This window comes from Diceros bicornis, chromosome 9 (assembly GCF_020826845.1).
Source record: "Diceros bicornis minor isolate mBicDic1 chromosome 9, mDicBic1.mat.cur, whole genome shotgun sequence".
Classification (NCBI taxonomy): Eukaryota; Metazoa; Chordata; class Mammalia; order Perissodactyla; family Rhinocerotidae; genus Diceros; species Diceros bicornis.
Genome location: NC_080748.1, coordinates 83,426,275 through 83,453,546, shown reverse-complemented (window position 1 = coordinate 83,453,546; position 27,272 = coordinate 83,426,275). Strand labels below are relative to the sequence as shown.

General features: G+C 38.7%; 1 protein-coding gene across 1 annotated transcript in view; it reads right to left on the bottom strand.

The window, feature by feature from the left end:
• MYO16 (myosin XVI) overlaps positions 1-27,272 on the bottom strand; it is a 463,175-nt gene that overhangs the window by 215,031 nt on the left and 220,872 nt on the right. The window contains exons 17-20 of the mRNA XM_058548472.1: positions 18,208-18,319; positions 13,842-13,959; positions 12,973-13,044; positions 10,437-10,578 (exon numbers count right to left, since the gene is read on the bottom strand). Coding sequence (XP_058404455.1) covers positions 10,437-10,578; positions 12,973-13,044; positions 13,842-13,959; positions 18,208-18,319 — 444 coding nt within the window. The remainder of the gene's footprint in view (positions 1-10,436; positions 10,579-12,972; positions 13,045-13,841; positions 13,960-18,207; positions 18,320-27,272) is intronic.

Below are 27,272 nucleotides of genomic sequence, written 5' to 3'. Positions count from 1 at the left end.
ATAATGTACAAAATATCGTTTTTACAACTCTTAATGACTTACAAACTGGTGATCTAGAGTTTTAGATTATCTTTCTTGAGGATATGTTTTTGATGTGTAATATCCATTAAAGAGCTTAAGTCTTCATAATCATTTCAATAAAGTCCGAAGGGACAAAGTCGAAACGAATAAGTAAACATTTGGTTTTTAACTGGACTCATTTAAGTGTTCAATTTATGTTAGAGAAGCAAGTTTCACTTCGTTCCCAGTTTTGCGTCTGGTCAGTAGAGACAGATAATTTCTATTACCTTTTTTCAACTTGAACAGCAATTTATAAAGTACATACCAAATGAGAGAGAGAGGGAATGAGATTTTACTTAGGATTCTCAAATGATGTTAAATACATCATATAGTCAGATGTTTTCTTGGGGAAATTAATTTCCAATTTTATTATCAAAATAGCAGTGAAAAAACATTTAATTTCTAGATGTTTTCTTCTTAATTTGCTTTCCTATCACCTAGTTTACCAGTTAGATCATTTCCTAACTTATTTCAGTCTTGAAAATCTGAGGGGCATTGAAAACTCTCTCTCAATGTGAGTCCTTGAGTGTTATGGGTGAGATGTGTGTGGTCTGGCAAAGATATTTACATGAATTTTAATATTCTTCTGCTTTGCAACAGTCACTGAGCCCCGCCCTACCCCCGCTGTTGAGAATCACCACAGATCATCTCGTGAATGATGCCGGTAGTCTCAAAGACCATACAACACTTAAATCTGGAGTTAGGTAACAATTATAAAGTTCCGTTCTGTATTTGGGGGGTGGGGGGCATATATTATGAATGCATACGTTCTGAAAAATCATGTTGCTTCCTTTCAATAAAATCTTTCCCAACCATCTGACTCAGGAAGGAGGGGAACGTTGCCTACTTTAACCCTTCCTGTTGGAGAGGATGATGGCAAGCCCTCCTCCAAAGCGGAGGTGACCTGTCTGTAAGGCAGCACAGCAGGGGGTAACTAAGTTGTTATGCCCTTTTCAGATTTTCAAGTCCCAGCAATGGACAATTCTCATCATCTGGGATGCTCCCAATGGTTGCCACCCTTGGAGGAGATCAATCTTCAAACTTTTAACTTACAGAGTTAACCTGCCCAATTGATTTCACTTCCTTGCAAAAGATAAGACAAATTGTACTTTTTAAAGGATGATTTGCAACTTTTATGGCTACATTTCCTTTTAAAAAGTCATAAGTTGCATGCATCTGACATTTAAAAAAGAAGCCCCATGGTTCAATAATTTAAGAGCAAAATAATCACACACACCCATGCATACACACACACACCTGATTTGAATTTTAGGCTTAAGCATCCTGTGACACACGAGGAGATGGTGAACCCCTGAAAGGGCCACAACAGTGCTATGGGCCCCTGAACCTCTAGGCACACAATGCATTGCTAAAAATTGATTACACTTTGATAAAAAAATAGTATCCTAAAGTCTAAAGCATATTAATACACCTCCAATTGTTACTGTATTTAGTAAGCATACCAAGGGTTTCACGGTAAAGATGGGTAACCTTTGCTGTAGAAGTAATGACAAATGCACAGAAAGCAAAAAAACAGCCTATGGATGGAATTTGAAAACTTTCGTAGGATGTTAGGTGAAGTATTTATAGGTGATCTGTGCAAATAGTGTAGGTACAAACCATAATCCAGAAGATGTTTTTAACAGCTTGCCTGCAGTGCAGCAGAAAGATGGTCCTCCCTAGTTCCATCATCAGGTCCCCTAGAGCACTATAAACTAAGTTTCTGATTTTCTGTTGCTAATGGACAAGACCCTTGAAAAAGACCTGGTTATACCTGATAATCTACTAAAAATAATCTTACAAAATAGATTAACATGCTTATCATCATATTAGTGTTTTAAAAGTTATGTTATTTATCTATTAAGAGGCATCTCAGAGTTTGTTTTTAAAAAATATAGATTTTATTTAAATTTAGAAAGAATTTCTAGTTAAAAAAACATCAACAACAAAATGATTACAAAAGAATACTCTGACTTAAAAATCCTCAAGAACTACCAGGAGACTATGAGTCACATTGAAGGTATTAATTCAGAATTTATTAATGTCTTTAATCAACAAATTAGAGTCCAGGTACATGGACTTTTTTTTTTTTGGAGGGAGGTCTATTAATCTTCATAAGTTATATGGAAAACTGTGTGTCTGTGTGTTTATGCCATTTATTGGATTCTCAGATTGGACCTTGACCTAAAGAAGGTGGAGGTACACTACAACATTTCCTAAGTATATTACATACTACCTGACAGCATCAACGAGAGACAAATGGAAAGAAGAAATTTGGCTATCACTTCAATATAAACAGCAAAAATATTCTCCTCTGTTTAAAATCCTTGGAAATTCAACAAACGTGTGCATATACACCACTAAATATTCAAAACTAATAGTATACGAACTGAATTCTCAGTAGAACAAAATTGAGAATTACCAAATGAAAACGTAAATCCTATATGCACTTAACCCAGTAAATTCACTGCACTTTCCTTTCGGAGCATCAAGTTAAGCAGTAGCCTCTCTGCCACTCATTAAGACAGTCTTCATACCATACAGATTCCCCAAAATTCTGATGTGGGGTTTCTTTTGTAAACCAGCCTGCAGGATTCTTCAATGCTATCATTATCTTTTCTCTGTATGAAATATTTGTTCCCTCTAATTAAGAAAGAATAGCAAGTTTCACCTAATGAAGGAGTGCAATTTTTCTGAAGATGAATATTAAATTGCTTGTTGTGATCTTATTAGTGCAGATCCTCTATATTCACTGAGATGCTAACATTCTTTTAAACGTTGTCAGATGCTGGAGAGGAATGTGCTCGCCTGATATACTGATGGGACCTTAAATTGATTTCTTACTGGACATGTTCTTTTTTCTCATTTCAGAGAGTTAGTCATTAGTTGCGAGACACTGGGAAGCTGCTTCCACTGTTAACATCGCCATCTTTACAATGACCTCAACAAGACGGTTGGGGAACACATGGGCCATTTGGTAAATGTGCTGATAGAAATCTTTCTGGACACCTAGGACATTCCATACTGATTTACAAAACCATTTTCCTTATAATCAAACTACGTGAGTTTAGAAACAGGATAAGATGTAAAAAATATCCTACTGATGATTTCAGAAATTAAATCATTGAGTTGATATGTGAATTAAAAAAAAAAACTTTTACGGAAAATAACTTCAACCTCTCTTTAAAACAGTCCAGGTTTCTCCCTGATATATCTGTTTACTACTTCCTCCTGTTATTTAAACCTTATTGTGGTCATACTGGTTGGGAGAGGGAAGATTTTAATAGTCTGATAAATTTCATAAGCGATATTTTTTTCAACAGCCTTCTTTCCTCTCTCCATAATCAACCTCAACCTATAGATTGAAGGACAAAGACTCTACACAGTGCCTCTGGCATGGTGACCCCATGCCTCCCCGGATCACTTTCATATTTAAAGCCTGAAGCCTTCATTCCAATTTGACATCCTTCTCACACATGTTCCCAGATGCCCACAGTCCCCATCTCTACAGAGCATCTCTGTTCATCCAACGCTTCCTCCACTTCATAGCTGGTCTCTCGGTGCAGGTACCACTTACTCACCTGTCCCGTTAGGATCTGGTATCCTTCCATGGGATTTTTTCCTCAGGGAGCCCCTACTGATCAGGAAATATGTTTTCCAATGCATGGGGACCTTATTTTTGCAATTATCAAAGACCACAAACTGTGCTCTGGACCCTAGTCAGGCACTCTGCAAACCGGTCACAGGTGTGTCATAAGAGAAAGGGAAAGAGCACGGAAATTGATCAATTCGAATCCATTATCGCTGCTTATCACAAAGCAAAACTGAGCAAATGTAGGAAGCGCCCCTTATGTCTTGGTGGTGTAGGTGAAGAGCAACATTTCTATTTCGAAAGAACAAAATATTTCCTCTATTTGCTACTCTCCAATTCAAACAAGATTACTGAATCAAAATTAAATGGAAGTGATGGACCACATCTCGGGTTCCCAGCATGTTGTCCCCCTGCACTTTTTACAGCCCTCCCTCTCCTTGGATACACTACCATGGACCAAGAAGCCTTCTCTCCAGCCACAGCCACCATAATTTTCCTGGAGCAACCATCCTCATTGAGTCAGGCACTGTGCTGACAACTTCACGTACAGCATGTCATTTATCCTCAGGGAAACCCGGAAACAAACCAAAGTTCTCCAACCAGGTGTCAAAGGAACAGGCGGGGATACATGAGAACTCACAATGAAAATGAGCTGAAATAAACTGTAGGTTTTGGTGTCAGAAGACATTTGGAGAACTATCCTAAAGTCTCTATGACTCACTGAACTCGAATGTAACTAATCACACAGTTTTTAAATGTTTATGTTTAGGTCAACTAGAATATTATAAGAATGTAATACAATATAAGCAACTGAAAGCTCAGTGATGAACAAAAAAAATCCATATGTATGCTTGAAACTTAATTTATTTACTGTATTACACTTGCATGTCAAATTGTGCCTTCCAAAAATGTGGATTTCAGAACATGCAGACAGAAACAAATAAATTAATGAAGGAATGAATGAATGAATAAAGTATTTATTCAATACCCCTCTATTGGGTTATCTCTTAAACTTTATCTTTTTATAACTCTCAACCTACTTATTCTTGGGGTGTTTCGAACAGTAAAAAGGGAAATGTTAAACAGGTTATATTTCTCAGATGTCCCCATATATAAACCATTGTATTCAGAGCTCATGATGAAAATGAGTTGAAATAAACTCTAGGTTTTGGTGTCTGAAGACATTTGGAGAACTCCCCCAAAGTTTCTATAACCTTTGGCCTGCTCAAGACTGTATTAACTTGTGAGTGCCTCTGCAGTAGTCAAGTCTGCACCAAAATTCTGATGAAGGTGTCAATTCAGGAAAAATAATAATTTTAAATTTAACATTGATAATTAAATCTTGGGGATATAAGTGTTGCATTACGAAACAGGTCAAATTTTAGAAGTTGTAAAGATTATTTATCTTTTTTTTGAAAACAAAGTATTATTCATTATACACTAATAAGAATCTCTAACCATTTATCTTATTTCAGAATCACACAGATAATATCCTTTATAAAAGTTAAGTGCAGCTTAGAGCATATCTTTTGTTCAACAATTATAAAAAGTGAGTAACTGAAATGTCCAATACGCCTCAACTCACTGTCCCATTCCCAATTCCTTCTTGCCCTCAACCCAGAGACTCCTGCTCAAGAGGCACACCTGGGAAGGCGTGGGGTCTCAACCCATCTATGCTGTGAGCCTATGTCTAACGCGCTGCCCAGAGCCATGGGTGAAGGTGGGAGCAATGAGTGCAGGAGCGAGCGCCCTTGTCACATCTCGGGACTGCAGGAGGAGAGGGCCAGCAGAGGGCATCCACGAGGGAGCCACGAGGGAGCCGAGAGAAAGGGTCGGGGATGGCTCTTTTCCTCCCCGGGAAAGCCTCCGGGTATCACGATGCTGAAACATCCCTCTCTTTGTTGTTCCTGCCCCCATTTCCCATGGGAGCTGAAGGCACAGCCTGCAAGCTGAGTGCAGAAGCCCACCTCATTCCCTTCCTGGAAGGCAGTCCGCTGCCACCACAGGCCTAACTGGGGGAGAGAGAGGGGAACTCTCACCTTTGGACAATCTCTGTTCAAATACTGGATATGTAGGGACTTAAAGATTCATAGAATTGTAATGTATTTAAAAGCTAATAAAAAAGTCTTGGGACCAACATATGTTTTCTCCCAGGGCCAAAAAAATACTATCCTCATTGAACACATTTTAAAGGAAAGTGAGACAGAAAAATACGTGTTTTCATCACACCGCAAATCATACTTGATTAATATAGTGGTTCCTTCAAAATAAGTAATGATACCATTACACTTTTGAAAAGTTGTGAACAATCCTACTTATAAGGTTGACGCAACAAAAAAAAAAAAACACTTTTCTCGTGGCCAACATGATCTTGTTCATAATGCTGCCTTTTCAGATCAAAGGTAAATTTAATGCGCCCCTAAACTACCTTTTTCAAGGGTTTGTTCAGTTTATTAAGGAAAAGAACAACAAATACTTAAGAGCAAGCCTTTCCATTTTGAATGTTATATTAAAAACAGCCAACCAATAACGAGGCAAAATAAACCATGGAAGAGTAGAGACATTAAGCAAAATTTTTCAGAATCCTCTCCATGTCACAAAATTTGTTTTTAAGGTGATGTTCTGAGACACAGTGCCTAGACCCTGGAAAGGATCGTATTTAGAGCTATAGAGAGGTGTTTCATAGAGAGAAAGGAGTTGCCAGTCCTGCAGTTCCTACATTATATCTGCTCTCACAGACAGACAGGTGATTGAATTCGCTTGGGAAGCAGGGAAATCGTAAAGCCCAGGATATTGCTCTTTCCTGATCAAATAGGCTAACTCAGTGAGGAGAAGACATGCTCGCAATCATCTTAACGATTCCTGAAAGGAGTGATCAGACCACAACCCCAACGTTGTCTGACTGCAATGTATGGAACGTCCGAGGGAAGACGTCTCCTTGGGGAGATGGGCTGTATCCCCAGGAAGGGCCTGGACAGCACACCTCTGGATTCACTGAGGAAACATGGGCCAGTGAAGAAAGGAAGAGAAGGTCAGTGACTCCAGTGTCCTTAGTGGCTGCCAATTTCCCACATACGAAGTTACAGGAATCTGTGCATGGACCTCCGCATGGTTTAAACATGGAGTATGGTTACGCCTGTGCTCATCATTAGGTGTCAGCTGACAATTCACAGAGGAGTTGGGGCCAAAAAATACTAGTAAAATCAGATCAAACTTAACCGCTTTATTAGTTTTTCTCTAGAAATGATTTGATATTATTTAAAATCATATTTTAATAGTTAAATATTATCAATTTAATGTGAACTGATAGCAAGTTAAATAAACTACGAAGGTATCCCGGGTATGGATGGGTTCAGCTCTACTTTCTGGAAACACTAGGAAAAAAGACCCAAATCACTCAGAATAGGAATCCCAAAGCCTACATACTTTCTTGCATCTGATGGGCCTTTGTCTTTCAAGTCTGTTGACTCTAAATAGCATTTGTTAGGTGGAGATGCTCATTCGCAGTCTGGGGGTTTCCTTTCATGGAGACAAGCTCCACTAGCTGTAACTGTCCTGGCCCCTGCTAGGGTGACCTGTTCCACAGGGGAGTGTGGGAGGAGACGGGGCAGGCTGGCCCAGAGCTGCCCTTTGCTGGCTCTCACAGAGATGGAGGCCACCCCTGCTCCTCCAGGCTGTGCACGGGCCCTGCCCACCTCAGTGCTGACTGGGACTTGTGCTAGACAGTCTAACTCTGAGAGCAGTAGTCAGAAGCAGCTCCCTCTGAGTAAAGCTGTGTCCTCTTGTGGCTGCTGTATCACTCAGGGAATTGGTATATTGGCTCCCATGCGCCTTACCCTCGGTCTTATTTCTCAACTGATTAAGAATCAGACATGTGAGTGCTATTAGGTAATCCCCCCAAAAGCCCATGCAAGCATTGAGCAAAGTTGAACACGTGGGTATTGGAAGCGGTGGGAAGGTAATGGCAGCAAAGGAGGTGAGGAGATGGGGAGGAGACAGACCAAGAGTGCCGCGGAGGCGGCTGGCAATCTGTCAGGGAGCCAGGAGGCCAAGGTGAGGTCAGAAAGAGCGGAACTGTGCTTGCGTTACAGTAGATTATAAAAATGCTTTATAGTGGTGACATTGTTACACAAAGTTAAAGGATATACAACACCCTTTGCTTTAGAAGTCAGAAAATTATAGTTTAGGGAAAAAAAGGCTCAGAAAATAGTTAAAACACTATAACTCTGATTCTCATGGAGATTCTCCAAGGGAAGAACATTGAAAGGGAGACTGAGGGAGCAGCCTACGGTCCACGCTTCAGTTTCCTAGAGTCGTTGTTTCTTCAACAATAAAACATGTCGTTTTTAACTGTTGAACAAGATTTCTTCTGAAGGTAATTAATATGCACACACTTTGTGAACAATAAACTTTTAAACAAATAGAAGGCATTATATTATTATTATTATCATTATTCCTTTTACCTGATTGTACCAAATCATTCTCAACTAAGCGTCATAAATAAAGTTTCAGTGTATTTCAATTTCTGCAGCGCCCTGACCACTAAGTGTGGCCCTTGAATAAAAGCTGCCTTGCTGGTTGGTCTCCAGCCTGCGGCATCGGCACAGGCAGCCTTCACAGAAACCAAGACCACGGTGGGCAGCAGGCTGGTAGAGGTCCACACGTTAACCTTACTGACTCGATTCTGGCTAGGCCAACACGGCCAACGCTTTTGCTCATCTTAATTAACTAATGGTCAGCTTCTCTTGCATTATATGCCAAGATTTTCATTTAGAAGCGACCCTATTTGGAATCTAGATATAAAAAAGTAAAATCTTTTTAAATCCAGGAAATGAATGCAGCATTCCAAGAACAAATATTTCATCTGCTTCAATTTCACTTGTTATCCCTTTATAACTTGTTAGTGTATATCTTATTCACATTTATTCTCTCCTCCAAAATTTACAAAAAAAATATAATGTGAAAAATAATTCCTATCAACATCAAGAGTGCCTGCCAAACTAAACCATAGGGATATATATTTTTAAAATAATCCTTTTTTGACATGATTACAAAATTTCGAAAAAAGTAAGGATTCATAAGCAATAAAAGCCTATTCTAAGTTTATCCAAATTTTGAGACCTTTCTGTGACTTAGGAAATGGGTCTGTAAATCTACAAAACCTTAAGCTTTCCATGAATTTTGATGAGTTAGAAATATTGCAAACATAACCTTTCTTTGCGTTATTTTAGAATTTAAATTCAGGTTTGGGTGACCTACGGGAGAAATAGAGAGGAAAAAATGGGAGTTACAACTCAAATATGAATACTGTCTCTCAGAATTTAAACTTATAATACATCAACTCACTTCTAGTTTCCCGTTAATACTTACCCTTATTCATTTACTTAGTAAAGAATTTTAAAAGATGAGACTGACATCATGAATTTATACATTGACACAGTGGCAATATTCTCACTGAAAGGGAAATAATGTGTTTCCCAAGTTTTATGTTTGTATTTTTTTCTATGTGTGTGTTTAGTCAAAAATCTAGACTATGCATAAGTTTTTCCAATTATATCAAGTTAAGGCTCTGTAAGATTTAAATGTCAACTGGAAATTTTCTAAAAGTTTGTATGTGCAGCTAGATTTATATATTAATTTTTTTACCATCAACTTCAGCAGACCTGCCAATAATTTTATACAATATTAATGTGGTAGATTTAGCATATTAGTGTCATTCTGTGAATATTCTTAATATTTAAAGAAAAATCACAAATTAACTGATAATAAGAAATAATAAGAATATCAAGAATCTTCACCATAGCAAACACTAAAGTATATCTCCTAAAATATAGATAATGCTATACCTACCCTCAGAAAACAGACTGTATATTGAATATGTTAATCAATGTGCTGTGAGATTTTATGTGTATATTTTAATGAGAATTATAGTATCTCTTTGTCCTTGAGAACTTCTGAGATGTCTATATTTAAAAATTTTCCCATTAATACATGTTAGTTCTAATGTTTTCCAAGAAACCTCTAAAGGCAGCAATTTTCAGGAATTTGGTGAAGAATTCTATACGGACAACAAAGAAATTCTCAAAAGGTTTCATTCAAAGACAAGCATACGTGTGAAGACTTCTGGATGCGATTTTGCTTTCAATGGCTTGCTCAAGGTCATTATTAGTGACAAGAATATTAACAAAGTTTTCCATTCACAAGACGCTATGGAGATCTATAATTTTTAGATGATCAAATAGCCCTGAAAAGCTACTGCTTAAAGATGATTAAGGCCACATGTCAAAACAATTACCATAGAGACCCTTCGTCAAATAATCAACAAAATAGGTGAAGAAAACAGAAAGAATTACTGATCTGAAACACATCATCAAATTGGTTCTAAGAGAGACATGGGCTTCTCAACAAACTTAAGTGCTTTAGATATTCTTGGACTGTCCTCTTCCTAGATTTATAAATTTTTTATACTCCTTGGTACTCAAAAAGCCATATATACCTCCAGTCCACAGAGAATGCATTTGCATTTCTATGCATGAGAGATGATTTGATTAATTCATCAATGTGTGTGTGTGTGTGTGTGTGTGTGTGTGTGTGGAAGAGGGGTCTAAATCTCTAAAAAATAGTCGATAAAACTCTCAAGTAAAATCACCTTGTTAAAATGAAATGTTATAATGATAGTTTAACTTATGGGTCAGTCTGCACTATGAAGCATCTTTAAGAGGTGAGCCTTTTTAAGTCGGCCATGATAGGAATAACATTGAGGACCAGGGTCCATCCATCCTACCTGCTGTGCTCATCTTGACTGTGGAGGCAACAATTCACAGTATTCACCAAAAAGCTAAACAAACGACTGTACAGGGACTTGGCCAGGAGATCCCGGTAAAATTCAGCCATCTCTATAGTGTGTCGTCGTGTGATCATATCTCCTGGAATAGTAGAAAGGAGAGGAGGCATAAGAACAAGGTTTCCTTCATTTAGAAGCAAACAAAACTGCACATCCTACTTATCCTCACACATCCGTATACACCAAAAGATGTTAACAAATATATTGTGGCTATAATAAATGAGGTCTCTGTCAGTTATTACATAAAATGTTTCCCTCAAATGAGTGCCGTATACATTGCAATTTTATTTGCTACAAATGTTGACCACAGCTTTTAACCTCAAGCAGGCTGTGTAATTTCCTTTCTGTTGGGGAATCAACTCTTTGTAGGGCCCTCTTAAAAAGTTTTCTGATAACAGCTCACTAGCTTAGATATTGAATCATCCCCAAGGCATTGGCTAAACCTGACCATCTGGAAAATTAGTCATATTTTAAATATTTTCAAAGAAATTGTTTAGCTAACCAAAATGTGAGTCTGGAGTTTGGGAACAAGATCAAGCCTTAAGGTGGAAATTTTTATGTCATTATCAAAGAGATGGTGGTTGAAATCTTGAGTGATAAGATACTTAGGAGAGAATAGACTAGAGAAGAAACCAAGGAAAAAATATGTGAGGATGATTTGGAGTTGAACTTATGACAGCATTTATGCTAGAGAGTTAAGAGGAAATGGGAATCTAGTATTCATATTCTATGGCCTTGGCCAACCTGGCTAACCATTGCAACTCAGGCTGAGCAGGGAGTTAAGTAATAGGATGATGACCATGTGAAATGAGGGTTGAGTCAGTTGTCATTTAGTGGAGGTACAGATAAGGGAGAACTGCTTCTGAGACAGGCTGAGATAAAAGGAAAAAACAAAAACAGCAGGTAATGAAGAGTCAGGGAGCTATAAGTTCAAGGCCATCAGGATCAACAACACACGGTGGCAGTGAAAGCAGGTGTGCCATTTATGATATTACAATTGAGGTCTCTAGAGTCAAGAAGATTGAAGGGTTTTAATGGGTCATGAACATGGCCGGTGAGTAAGGAGTTGAGGGCAGTGTAAACAAAAAGACCTGCATATATTAAATTATGGATATTAATGCTGAGTTCAACTGTTCTTTAAAAAGTCATGAGATATCATAATGCATTTGGAGAACCTCAAGAAATGTAATGTGGTTGGATGCAAAGGCAGTGATGGGAAAATGGCTAAGAATGAAGCATAAAAGATAGGTATGGCTCGAATAATAAAGGACCCCCTATGCGATCCTAAAGTGATGAGATTTACTCTAAAGGAGTTGGAATATCTTTGAAAGATTGTTATCCATGGAGGAAAATCATATTTGCACTTCAGAAAGATTATTCCTGAAGCAGTGCAGAAAAAAGGTAAAATGAGATAAGGCCAGAAAAAGATTAATGAGGATGTTCTTGCCATAATCTAGGGAAGGAATGATAATTAAGGCAGGGGCGATGGAAGTGACGAGAAGGCGGTGAGAATGAGAGAGATTTATGGAGTAGAGCTGGCGGGTGTCTGATCTACTCAACGCAGAAGGAGCAAGAGGCATCAAGAGTGACTTTCGGGCAGCTGAGTGGATGATGGGGGATTCATGAAGTTCAGGCACACGGAAGAGAACTCTAGAGATGAGGCAGAAATGACAAACCACACACCTGCAAGTAGGTCCAATAGAAACAGCAGGCAAGAATAGTGGTGATTTCAAGAAAAAAGATCAGATAGATGGTGAGTCTTCAAAATTACAATAAAGAAGAAGGGTGGTAAGACAAGGATTTACAGTGAATAACTGAAGAGCATGTAGGAAAACCACCCTCCTTGCCCATTGAGTAGAGATGTGCATAGGATAGGGATGCATCTTGGGAGCCAAGTAGCATTAGATTCTAACTCCAAACATGCCATTTGCTGGCGATTTGATGTTCAAAGTTACTTAACCTCTTTGAATCTTAGTTTTCTCATCTGTTTAAATGGAAATAGTTATGCCCGCTTCATAGCGATTTGTGAGAATTTAAAAATTCCAACGTTTACGGCACTTGGCACAATTCCCATCAGTTCATAAGTGCCCAATAAATGGCAGCTATGATTATGACGGATGAGGTAGAGGGAAAAGGACGCTCTTTGTTGAAGAGGGCAGCATGGCACCACAGACGCAAGGGACCAATGTTTTAGTTGAATAAATCCTCTCGGATTGATGATTTTATTTGTCTAAAATGACTGATTAGCTAGAAAAGGGTGACCAGTTAATCAAAATGGTCTCTCAAGAGTATAAAGAGTTTACAATTAGAGTCATATCAAGTGACCAAATGAGTTCATAATGCTTTTCTCATTTGGCATTCAATTCATAGAAATAGCTTCACTAGGTGGGGAAAGGTGAGGTTGTATTTATTTTCCATATTTCAAAGAAGACCACAAATTGTGCAAAGGTGAAAGTCAGAGTGTAGAAACACTTACCTTTAAAATATTGGCTATCGGTTGTTAAAGCAGACACCAGTTCATCAGCTGATACTTGTAACCATCCAGCCACTAAAATTAAAGCAGCATTGAAAACATAAAGTTAGTATATATTTTTTGACAGTGAGAACATTGTATTTCATGATTATAATTTACAAGTTTATATAGACCCATTAGAAAAAGTGTGTATTAAAGAAAACTAAACTACCACCTTCATTGTCAAATTCAACTAGAGAAATAGCTTTAGTAATTAAATGGTCAATGAGCACGTGGGGCTCCTGCATTAAATAAAGAGAGGGCTTTTTCCCTCCTTGCCCACACTCCTTGCCCATACACATGGCCCTGCATGTTTTTTCCCAGTCCTTGGTTAAATTACTTTGATATGAGGTGAAGATATGCTGGTCATTGACAGTCTGTGGTTTTAAGGTATTTTGAAAAAAAATCCGGCGGTGACTAACAAGGCAACTTCAAAGAAGAGAGAGATTTTTGGCAAGATCTTTGAAGGGAAGTAAGTATATTCTGTTTAAAACGTTCAGCTAATAACATGCCCCGAAAATATATCTGGTGGCAGGGGTGGGGGCGGAGAATACTTAGAACAATGTAAATAAACACAAGAATGTGCTGAAGAATCAACGCTGCTGGTGGGCAGCATGAGAACATAAATGCACATCTTGTTATTCATTTCCATAACCATTTATAAGAAGGAAGAACAAAGTGAATACAGTTCTTTTTTTCCCCACCGCTCTCACTGAATTCTGCTCCGGAAGAGTTTATGCCACTTGGCTTTTCTGTACTGTGTCTCCATCTACTGGCAGATCTGCAAAACTGCACATCCATGAGATGAACGTTAGAAGGTCTGTTCCACTGACCTTGTCCCAGAAGCTGGAGGTCAGAAACGAACGCAGAGTCGGCCTCAGTCAGAGCAGTGAACCGAACGTCTCCGATGTGTAATATCGCTGCTAGAATCACAAACAGATTCTCCACCTCCTACGCATTTTACAAATAGAGAAGATGAATAGGATGGCTTACAAGAAAGATTAAAAGACAAATCCTTCAAAAACCTAAAAGTAGGTTAAAAAACTGATGTGGGCCCCATTAGTGAGGCTGTGATTTTTCAGATACCAAATGTTCGAAAAGAGAACTACCAATCTCCAGCTCAAAATCAAAATCTCATAATTCAATGCACATTTCCTCTAAATCAGTTGTTCTGTTCCTCAAACAAAAGAGAGTAAGGAAGTGATGTTCTGATATAAATTAATAGTTTCTAGGTAAGTGTCATAATGAAAATTGAATCATTGTGTGATGATGGTCAGACCGCCTGGACGTCATTTGTGAGGTCAGACTTCACATGTGTCCTCCCAGGGCTAACACAGACGTCACAGCTGCTGTGTCTGCTTCATTAGAGAACGTATGTGATGGTTTCCATCATCCACTTATCTCTCTCATGAGATAAACTGATGTTACAATTATAGAATTTTTCACTTCTGCTGGCAAATTAAGGGAGGTGTAATACAAACAACTATGCCTAGATAAACAAGATGTTAATTGTTTTTTTTTTAAGGTATTTTAAGGACAACAGAAAAAAATGGATATTGGCAAGAGCTATCTTTGAGTGGAAAGTAGCAGGAAGTATGAGAATGTTTGCTGAAAGAATATCAGAGAATCTGGAACTCAGCATAAAGAAAGAAATTAGAAGCTTCTGCACAGCAAAGGAAACCATCAACAAAATGAGACAAACTGGAAGAAAATATTTCCAAATCATTTACCGACAAGGGGTTAATTTCCAAAATACATAAAGAACTCGTACAATTCAACAACAAAAAAATGAACAACCCAACCAAAAAGTGGGCAGAAGATATAAATAGACATTTTTCCAAAGAGGATATATAGATGGCCAACAGGCATATGAAAAGATGTTCAACATCATTAACTATGAGGGAAATGCAAATCAAAACTACAATGAGATATCACCTCATGCCCATAAGAATGGCTATAATGAACAAGACAATAACAAGTGTTGGAGAGGATGCAGAGAAAAGAGAACTCTCATGCACTGCTGGTGGAAATGCAACCTGGTACAGCTGCTATGGAAAACAGTATGAAGACTTCTCAAAAAATTAAAAATAGAAATACCATATGATCAATCTACTGCACTACTGGGTATTTATCCAAAGAACATGAAATCAATAATTCAAAAAGATTTATGCACCCCTACGTTCACTGCAGCATTGTTCACGATAGCAAAGATGTGGAAGCAACTCAAGTGCCCATCAAGGGATAAATGGATAAAGAAGAGGTGGTATACATACATACATTGGAATACTACTCAGCCATAAAAAAGGCAAAATCGTGCCATTTGCAACAACATGGATGGACCTTGAGGGTATTATGCTAAGCAAAATAAGTCAGAGAAAGACAAATACCATATGATTTCAATCATATGTAGAAGATAAACAAACAAACGAGCATACTGTTCTCACATAAAGAGAACAGATTGGTGGTTGCCAGAGGAGAAGGGGGTGGGGGGAGGGTGAAAAGGGTAAAGGGGCACATATGTATGGTGATGGATAAAAACTAGACTATTGGTGGTGAACACAATGCAGTCTACACAGAAACTGAAATATAATGATGTACACATGAAATTTACACAATGTTATAAGCCAATATGACCTCAGTAAAATAATTTTTTAAAAAAGAAAGAAATTAGACCTTAAATTTGGTTTTGGACAGTCATTTTGTGCCAAGAAAGAAAAGTCAAGAAAAAGCTGTAAGTTAAAAAGTATACTCCTCTAGAATCACAAATATTTAGTATGATGATATCAGTAGTAAAATTGGTTAAGTTCCATATAGGGCGAGTGATATAACCTTTTAAATTCTCATTTTCCTAATCCATAATTTGGGAATAAAAAGTTCCTGCTTGTGGAATTTTTACTAAGAACAACTGTTATTTGCTTTATAAATATACAGTTGAAACAATATGGTCATTGAGACTTCCATGAATTTCCTGCAGAACCTGTAGTTTTCATTATAAGGTATGATTTTACTATCTTTAAAATAAGAGCATTGAAAAGGATGATCTCTACAATTTTCAGGTATAACACTCTATGATTGTGGCATTACTTAAAAATGTTTTGGGTAACCCCTAAATCACAAATTAGTGCTTCAAATTTATGCTTGTTTGAATAATATTTTATCTCTTACACTACTTGACAACATTTTCCCCCCTTTTGAATAAATCCAGTAACTCCTTATTAAATCTTCTAGCACCCTATGAGATAGGTACTTCTGGATACACAGCCAGGAAGACTTTGTTCCATCCTCAAGGATCTTACAGTGCAGCGGTGGAGACAGAACTGTGAAAACTGTCCTTAATATGAATGACAATGTGGTGAATACTATGACAGAGGTAAAAACAAACTGCTTTGTGAGCAGAGGGCAGGGCTGCTCTTCTGTGCCCACCTGAGCAACAATCCCCGGCCGTCCTGCTGGCGGTGTTGATGGAGGGCAGAGGTGGAGGCACCGTTATGAACAGACCTCCCAGGACAACAATCACGTACAAGTCTTGATCCAAGGGCCTCACCAGCCCAGAAATACCTTCCTTCCAATCTTATTGGACATAATCTATCTCTCTTGAGTGAACTAAATTGTCACCATCCCAGTCACCCCAAAGGATCAAGATAAGTGATTACCTCCATGTCTTTTGTTAGAATGTACATATTTCTTTTACCAAAAAGGCTGTTAGATTCTCTATTAGCTACCTTAGGTAGAATGTATATTTTGCTCGCCTTGCCTTTCAGGTCAATCATGGATTTTTAAAACCCTGTTTCCAAGCAACTGGTACTTTGGTAGAATGGGTCCTTACCCTACTCTACTTCCCAGTTTCCTAAAAGGAAGCAGAAATTTCAGGCATGGAAGAATGGGAAAAAAATGACAAAAAGGACAACAGTAGCAAGTGCAAAGACAGAAAAGTTCAAATGGGTAGACATTAATAAAAGACAGAAAGACAGAGATTGGAGAATCAGAGCAAAGAAAAAAAAACAAAAAAAAACAAGACACCATATGATTGCACATTCCTAGAACTCCACCCTCTCAGTGGGCCGAGGGTGGAGCGGAGCAAAATGCCCAGAGCTAAGTCACTTAGGGTGAGTCCCCATCTCCTCAATCCTCTGTGTTTGCCACCTTCCCATCCATTCCCACCCACCCGCTGCCCCAGTAGCCACATCAATGTGGGCAAGGGAAAAAAAGAAAGACCCAAATCTATCAACTTATTGGTTTAAGAAAAAGAAACAAAGCATATTGAGCTATTTGACTAAATCTGGGTTCCTGAACTACTGGCATATCAAAGTTACTCACGTGATCTTATATCCATTGCTAATGAGGAATTGGCTGTAATTCAAAACAACACCATATTGAATGAGGGGGGAAGAGAGAGGATGCAGAAGTGAAAGAGAGATTTGTGGGAATGCTGAGAGGTCTCCCAGCTTAGATCATTTCACGTCTCTTATTTACCGGAACTGTGCTGTTCAATTCAGTAACCACTAACCACACAGGACTATTTAAGTTTATTAAAACCAAGAAAAATTAAAAATCCATTTCCACAGCCTTACTAGCCACATTCAAGTGCCCAGTTGCCACACGTGGCTAGTGGCTACCATATGGTACAGCGTAGACCCAGAACATTTCTATGACACGGAAATTTCTATTGGACAGCAGAGGTTTAAACATTTTAAATTGTACTTTTCAACTTCATAATGCTTGCAGGTAGTTGGTGATGCTTTAAGGATAAACAAAGGGTTATATTGTTCAGGAATATATTTTAATAAGGTGATTAGATTAGTTTTAACAGTGATTCTTAGCGGTAAACAGTTCCTTCAGATCTGCCAGTTTTCTCTGGAGTTGGTCAGTGTGGGGTTCTTTGATCTGTTTTGCTCACATGGGTCCTTTGGGAAAAGGTCTCTCTGACCACCCTCTTGAAAACAGCAAACAGTGGCCCGTCCTATCGTCACTATTTGTCTTCATAGTACCTGTGACCCTGAGCCCACTGTTTATGTCTATGTCCCCTCTAGAATATAAACTCTAGGAGGTGGAGATTGGGGCTTGTTCTCTGCTGAATCATGAGTGTTTGCAACAATATCCGGAATTTAATAGGAACTCAGTAAATGTTTTTGAATGAACAACTTTTATAAATTCGTAGAAGGCTGGTTTTCTCAGTGAAACGTTTATGATATGACTCACCAAGTTACTGAAGCCAACTACGTTCAGGGCTTGTTTCAAAACAGTGAATTTCTCCCTGTTTAGAGAATGCTCTGCTGTTGACAGATCTTCTTGTAGCGTCTGGTTCAAATACCTGTTAGGATAACAAACACATGGCATTATGGCTTGGCCTGTAGTCAAACTCCAATGGTTAAAAGTCACTTCGGCCATATTTGGTCTCCAGAACAATGGGAATCACCTGGACATTGTGTAGTCATGTGTTTACGAGGCTTTGGTACATAATAGCACGTGATGTTTCAGGAAGGAAAAAAATGTTCTTGCTGTACCAGAACATATTTACACTGTTTCATCCATTTCTCACCTTAGCTGCACCCTTCCTACTGAAAGGAGAAGGTCACAATGTTTTACGTATTTCATATAGAAATTTGGCAGGTCCTACTGTATGCTTTGTAGTAATTAATATTTGTATTAAAGATTTTTAATTTAGAGTAATTTATTATTTCTTCTTGTCGATATCTTTTAATTATGAGGTGGCTGATTAATTCATTGATTTGTTCCTTTCGTTCAACAAACACATAGGAATCATCTACCGAGTACACAATACTGCAGGTGAGGATATAAAGATACAGGGCTCATCTCTGGAAGCTCAACAACAGCGAAATAATGTCTCCTGGGGTAGAGACAAGAAAAGATGGAGCTAGAGTATAGTATGGAAGTAGAATAATAAAGATGAACACAAGGTGTTCATAAGTGTGCAGGAAGGGGACCGAATTCAGATTGGATGATGGGGAAAGTCTGTGGAGGAGGAGGAGGCTTCCATTCCAAGGGTTGACACTTGAATTAAGAATTTTCCAAGCAAAGTCAGGACTTAAGAGCATCTCTGGAATAGTTAGCAACACGTAAAAAAGCACACAGGATTGAGTGCACATGACATATATGAGGAACCCAGGTATATCAGCAAAATTGGAGCCTAAGGTGAGAGGAGCAGAGATTCATGACGTTGGAGAAGTAGCTAGAGTTTTGTACATCTTGCAAAAGAGCTTAAATTATGCCTTGGAAGTGATGGGCAGTCAAAGAAATGGCATGATCAGATTGGCGTTTCAGAAAGAACATTCTGGTAGTCCAGTGAAAGATCACCTGGAAAGAGATGAGGCAACTCAGGGTGCAAGGTGATCCAGTGAGAGATCAGCAGTGGTGAAGAAAAGAGGAAGAGATAGAGAGGCATCGAGGATGCCGAATTGGCAGGATGAGAGGACAGACTGAATATGGAGGGAAGAGAGAAGAGACACGTTAATGATGGTTTTCAAGATTCTGTCTGGGGAAACAGGATAGATAGTAGGTTAACTCAGCCACAGAATATTCTCAAGGGGAGAAATACATATTTTGAGAAAGAAAGTCTTACATTTTCTGTTAGTCATGTTGACTTTGAACTGCTTGTTAAAGTTCAAGTGGACTTCCAAGAAATAATTGGCTATAACGATCTGAAATTCAGAAAGACAAGAAAATAAGATCTGGAAGTCATCAACATGCAGATGACTAAAACCACGTGAGTGGATGAGCTCACCCAGAAGGAGACTGTAAACTTTTAGGGGTGAAGAAAGAATTAAATGTTCAGGAAGGGAGGAGGACAATTAAAAGAAATCAGAGTCATCAAAACAAAAGGATAACATATTTTTAAGATTGAAAGTAACAGAAAAGAGATCACAGAAAGAAGGAAACGGGTGGTGTGTGGGGCGGACACAGACTGCAGCTGGTGGTATGGAGTGGGTCTGTGAGGACTTCTGTCTCCTCAATTTGGCTGCGAAGGGCAGAAGGAAAGCAGTCGAGCAGCTGGGTGGGAAGTGGGAGAGTCTTCAGAATGCTTATATGCTGAGATGGAAGCCCATAAAGACTGGATAAAAGACTAAAATGAAAGTAGAGGGGGATTTTGAAGAGAAAGAAGCTGCTGAGGAAGGAAGAGGGTGTGGAATCCAGAGTAGAGTGGAGGGTGTGCCTCCCACTGCAGACGGTCCTGGGTAAAGTGATAAATATGGGTCCAAAGGCCGGTAGCATCTTGGAGTGGGGGGGAATGGGCATAGAGGAGCCCCTGCTTTGTGGCTTCGGTTTTTCTAGGAGAGAAATTAGTTGAGGTTTAGATGACTAAGTGAAGTCAGCTTGAGGAAAGTCATAAGAATATAATGGAGAATATCTTAAACTATAAAATATGCTTTTCTATTCTCAAACAGATAAAACTAATAAATAGATAAAAGGAAAAGATCATAGCTCTGATTTCTTGATTATTTTTTCCTGATGTGAATCCCTTGAAAGTTGACCATCATGTGTGCAACATAACCATGGCATTTCCAGATGTTTTTAACACATGAAAATAGGTAAGAGTGACTGTGGGTGATGGGTTACAGACTTCCCTGTAGACTAGCTAAAACTCCGGGGATGTTATCCCAGTAATCTCAACATAGTGGTAGAAAACCACCCTAGATGAGTCTGTACAAATGTGTCATCTGACTGAGTTTCCAAATTTGTCACCTATTAATTAATGGTCCCACAATTTCCAGTATTTAAATCTTAGAACCCAATATTCAATGTCTTTTATATTATCTCTTTCATGACTCAAAATCATATACTTATAGATCAAACAATCTGTTTTTTAATCATCTTCTTTTAAGTCATATATAACTTGGAACAGTAATATTTGGCAACATATAGCTATCTCAATGTCCAGAGTCAGAAGCATCAGAGGCTGTCATTTGTTGAAACAAGAGTTATTACTCTTTTATTTTTAAAAGATTGGCCAGTCAAGGGAATGCTCTAGATGTTGTTTCTACCATGGAGTAAAAGACTGTAACATGTGGGCTGTATAATGTTAAAAATTACAGATGGATTAATACTGTTTGACTAATTCTACCTGAAGGGAAAGGCAGTGGGAACTAATACCACGTGTCAAATCCTCGACTGGATGCTTTAGAAGCACGTCACACTGATCGTGAGAAGAGGAGCTGTTATTGTACCCCTTTAGGGTGTAAGGGAACTGAAGCTTGTTTAAGGTCTCCACGCCAGTAATCAGCCAACCACCACACATCTGTCCTGACCCCCCAGGGCTGCTCAAGCTCAGTTACAAGTTTCCAGCAGGGGAGACGGGAGGCGGAGGAAGATTGAAGAGCATCCCAAGGCATCTTCCTAAAGTTAAAATTTTGCTTGAAAATGTGGGGGCAGGGAATTTAAGTGTTGGAATTATTATAAAACATAGATATATTTTAAATAGAATGCAAAGTCTCATGAAGTTTTAAGATTTCATAGGATATTACACCATTAATTTACTCTTTTCTGACTCAACTCTGTCCTTGAAATGGAGGAGCTCCCAGCTCAGCAGAGCCTCCGAGGCACACTGCAGAGTGCATGCTGCCTCTCTGGGTATGGGTCTCTGTCACTGAGGGAAGGCCTCCAGTGGAATGCCTAGATGTGGTGGAAGCATCTTAGACATTATAATGGAACTCAGGGATGGTTGGGACAACAGGGAAAGCCATCGCATTGCATGGTGAGGCATAGTAAGGAATTTGACAGTCTGGATCCTAATTGAAATCGAAGAGACACAAATATACATTTTAACCCAAAACTCACTGCACAATAATAAGATAGGCTTAGCATGAATGAATAAAATCCTAAGGGTTTAGTTGTTGCAAACATTAATCTGATCAAAGGCAATATGTAAATTTAGGCTGCATTAATGGTAAATCCAGAGATACTGTCATTATCATCATCATCATCATCATTACGAATATCACTTTTCATTGAGAATTTGCTATATACCAGAGTTTTTACACAAATCCAAGGATGCTCTAAGAACCTAGAAGGAGGTAGGCTTCAATGCTTCAATGCTTTAAGTTTCTAATAAATAAACTTTCTGGATAGCCATGCCCTGCTTTTAAGGTAGTAAGTTCCCCAGCGTTAGTAGATAAGCTGAGGCTATACAGCCATTTAAACAGGTTTATTGAAAAAGAGATTCAAGGATCAGAAGCTAGGTGGTATTAGAAGACCTTATTGAATGAGAATATTTATGCTCCAAGCTACCTTATTTTAGTAAAATTTTGTGTCACTTCACATCAATAAATTTCAGTGGTGTGATTCAACTCCTTATGCTTACACTCCAGATGATAAATTGCGCATGCACACATGTGTGAGTATATTGGACACATGCGTGCATATGCCAAGCAATCTTTTACTTTAATTTAAGAAACGTCATTGGTACGTATCAAAACTCTGTAGTCAGAACAGCACATCTAGCTCTAATAGGACTGTGGATAATTTTGTTTACAGTCCTATCAAGAAGCAAATGATTTGCACCAAAGTAAATTAAATGATGCAAAATTAAAGATTTACTTCATTAATTCAATAAATCTTGGTTAACATTGTATGCTGGCTCCTCTGTTCAATGGTGGAGGAAAAAAATGAAACAAGAAATTAAGTGAGGAAGACGAATAAAAACAATAAAAGCACACCCTTATTTTTATCATGTGCTAAATGTGGATTATTTATCGGATAGCTCCGTTGTCTCTGAAACAGGCAGGGTCAAGCTGATTCAGCAGGGCGATTATATAAAAAAGTAGAGAGCCAGCCTTGATGGTCTGGTGGTTAAAGTTTGGTGCTCTCACCACTTCGGTGGCCTGGGTTTGGTTCCCGGGTGTGGAACCACACCACCCGTCTTTCAGTGACCATGCTGTGGTGGCGACTCACAGAGGAGAACTAGAAGGACTTATAAGTAGGATATACAACCATGCACTAGGGCTTTGGGGAGGAGGGAAAAAAAAGGGGAAAATTGGCAACAGATATTAGCTTAGGGCGAATCTTTCCCTTCAAAAAAAAATCAGAAAATTTAGTTATATAACTAGAAAGCTATATCCATCCTGATTTCCGAAAATAGTAGAAATATTCTACCAAGGAAAAGAATCAAGTCACCATGTTTTTCTGAAGAGCTTGTTGCTCTTCTCTATGAAGTCAGCCTTCTTTAAATGCTCTTAGGTTTCACTAAGGAAAAAAGGACAAAAACACTGTAGAAATCAAGTAGTCCCATTTCACAGAAATTTTGATAAAGTTGTTATCAACTATATAAAGTTATGTTTTTAAACAAGTGAAGAGAAGATTCTTGACCTTAAATATTGGTTGAGTTGGCAACTAAAAGGAAACCTGTTAATAATGTTTCTCAGAAAAAACCTGTCTCCACTGAGTTACTGCTCATTCCTTCTCTCCGTTATATTTTAACCAGTTATTTAACCATGGTCATTTCTCCTTGAGGCAAATTCTAGGAAAAATAACTTTCTAGGTTCTTAAAGTGACAAAACACACAAAATTCCTGATTGATGTGAAAAGTGTCACTTAATGACGTTTGTACTCAACAGGCATTTAATACGCAGGGAAGTGCTAGGCAAAGAATTAGCCCCCGGGGAGAGAATCACACAAAGGCTGTGGTCTTTGCCTTCATGATGCTCATCATCTAGACACCAGCGCCATCTCACGCTCCAAGACCTCCATGATTTGTGTGTCATTTTACTTTCCGTTGGTTAACTTTAAATCTATTTAATTTATTTTTTAATCTCTCCATGAGTTAGTCTAAAAAGTCCTAAGAAAACAAAGTGGAAAGAGAGAAGGGATAGAAGACAGATTGAAAGACTACGTTCATAAATCTACAGGGGTTTTCTCTAGGTCATGGGTTTATGATACTTTCCTTTAATTTTTTGTTCTTTTCCATATTCTCCAGTTTTCCAAAAATCAATGACTATTATGTATAGTCAGAAAAAAAGATCTCTATGAAACTATGAATTTCAAAAACTTGGAGCCTAATTCTCTAGAGGGTCATCCAGGTTGTTGTGTGTATCAACAATCTGTTCCATTGTATTGCTAAGCAGTGTTCCACGGTATGGACAGACCATGGTTTGTGGAACCATTCAGCCTTTTGAGGGATGTCTAGGCTGCCTCCAGTTTTGGGTTATTATGAATAAAGCTGCTATGAACATTCATGTATAGATTTTTGCATAAATGTAAGTCTTATTTTCTCTGAGATAGATGCTGCGGAGTGCAATAGATGGGTCATATGGTAGTTGCCTCTTTAGTTTTATAAGAAACTGCCAGGCTCTTTTCCAGAGTGACTGTACTACTGTGCCTTCCCACCAGCAAGGCATGAGTGATCCAGGTCTCTGCATCCTCACCAGCATTTGTTGTTATCATAATTTTTTAGATTAGCTGTTCTGATAGGTGTGTATCGATGTTTCATTGTGGTTTTACTTTACATTTCTCTAATGGCTAATGATGGTGAACATCTTTTCACGTGCTTGCTTGCCATCTTTATATCATTTTTGGTGAAATATCTTTTGTCCATTTTCTATTTGGATTAGGATACTTTTTTTTTTCAACTGTTGATTTGGAGAGTTCTTTATATATCCATATATACATCTTCCAACATAGGTCAGATTTATAGCCAAAATCGGGTGTGTGTGTGTGTATGGTATGTGTGTGTGAGCGTGTGATGTGTATGTATGAATGTGTGTGTAAGTAGTGTGTGATACTTATGCTTTGTGGCAAAGAAAAACAGATCCTAGAATAAGTTTCTTAGGCCACCTGAAAACATATGGATAAAGTTAAGCCACGCACTAAATCACAGGAGGATTTTCCCTTATTAGTAGGAGTCCACACTGGGAAACTCTTTCAGAATGTGCTACATAGAGGGGCAAATTAAAAATGCTACCCCTCAGCCTGTGGCACCACTCTGACATGAGGATTGGGAATTCAAGGTGGCAGTGATATGATCTGAGCATCAAATACAAACAACAACCATTTGCAAAAAACTCCACCATGGAATTTCAAGGGCCTGTGTCCTTCTCCAGGTACTGGTACCTCCAGTCTCACAGTGGTGCTGGGCACATCAAAACTGCAAACTTGCACCTAATAGATGAATAAGTCCTGGAGATGTAATGCACAGCATAGTGATTAGAGCCAACAACACTGTACAACAAACTTTGAGGTTGCTAAGAGACTAGATCTTAATTGTTCTCATTACAAAAAAGAAATGATAATTATGTGACAGGATAGAGGTGTTAGCTCATGCTAGGGTGGTAATCATACTGCAATACACAAATGTATCAAACCAACAAGTTGTACACCTTAAACTTCTACAATGTTCTATGTAATTGTATCTATGTAATTGTATCTCAACAAAAAAATTAATTAACTAACAAACAAACAAAAAACTGTTGCCCTGCCCTCGTTCATCAGGCATGTTCAGCGAACATGAAATGACTCTTGCGTGCTTGTGTGTGTGTCCAGGGCACACTGGGAATGAAGGCTCACATACAAATAAAAGATATTACTACTTAAAACCACCTGCATGGCCCATTCATAGGCTCATAGGCTCAAAGAAGACAAACACGATGTTTTGCTCAGTATTTTATCTGCCACATAAATACAAGAGAACAATGTCTTCTCTATTGTGAGCAAAGCTGCCTTCTACTTGGGGATGTTTAATATGTAAACAGAAACCGGATAAGGCAAAATCAAACAGTTGGCATCAGTCAAGATAGCACTGTGTACTAGTTTACTAACGCAGATGGTACGGTAAACTGCTGCTTCCTGCCCACCCGCCCCCACCTAGCTCCTAAAAAGGAAATTCTTTTCTTTATTGCTTTTAAACTATCTGGAAAGTATTAACTAATTTTAAATCCCCCCTCTAATGGAATATGAATAAGATTTTTTATTAACCACAGGTTCAGATACATAAATCTCCACCAATGAAAATATTAATACATTAGCTGCAAACTGTTTTGTTTGGAAAGAGGAAACCCTGCCAGTGGTCTTCAGGAAAAGAACAGAATCCATTTAATAAATTCAGGAAAAGAACAGAATCCATTTAATAAATTACACATTCAGAAAGACTTCGGGTCTTGTGACATTCCCAGAATAGTTTGTCCATATTTTTCTAATCACTCAGAATATTTCTTCAAAACATCTGGCAGAACAAATTCTAAACTCTCGCCATCTTTCAAATACTGAATGCTTATGGTCAACTAACTTGTTTCTTGAGAACGTCTAATTCGGAGAGGTGAGGGTGGAGACACAGGAACACAGTGGCCTCATCCTGCATAAAGGGCCCACGACAAGAGTTTGGGGGTCTGAACTCAAGTCTGCACCCAGTCTCTGAGCCTTGTGCTCCTTTGGCAGAGGAAAGGGCACCTTTTCCTTCCCACAGAGACACAGAAAACCTGCAATATTTAAATGAGCGAATCAGCGAAATGTGGAGAAAGAGTTTTTACTCAGAGTGTGTGGCCTGGTCTGGCCTTCACGAACCCGTTTAACAAGCCAAGGCCTGGGGTGCTCCATCTGCCAGGGGTGGAGGAAGGGCTTTCTATAATTCACACCAAATCTAGCTCACACCAGACCGGCCCCAGCTCTGTACGTGGGGAGGGCAGCACGTGCGTATACATAAATACGCTTCAGCCAAGGTTGAACAGGTGCTAAAATCCTCCTCAGGGGAAGTCCTTATGAAAAAGCATTGTGTCAGGGCCTGCCCATAACACCATGATGAAGGATAAACTTAAACATAACCCTGTGTCCTAAACACTGACTGAGGTAGGCACCTGCATTGAAACTCCCGTTACGTGTAAATACCACGGAATATGCCTTTCACAGGCATACATGCGACACACGACCATTCAGTTACTACTGATGAACATGTTGTTTTCCAGTTTCTTCTGGGACTCACCCATGACCTTGCATCAAATGATTATGCAGTCTCAGTATGCGGACAATACCATGCTAATTATCACCTACAAATATATCAGGCAAACTCTTTCAACTTGATAGGTCTAAAAGAGAATTTTTATTTCCTCTCCAATGAATTATTTCTATTATCCATCCTATCTCCTTCTCCTTTCTTTCAGTTTCACCAAGTTGGATAGTCACAATGTCTAAGCTACTTTTTCCTCCTATACTGTGTGGAAATTTGCCTAATGGGGTTGATTCTTCACTCACAACGAATCTAAGAGGTGTACCTTCCTCTCTACCTTCCCCACAGCCTCCAGCATCCAGAGATCAGCTTAACTCAC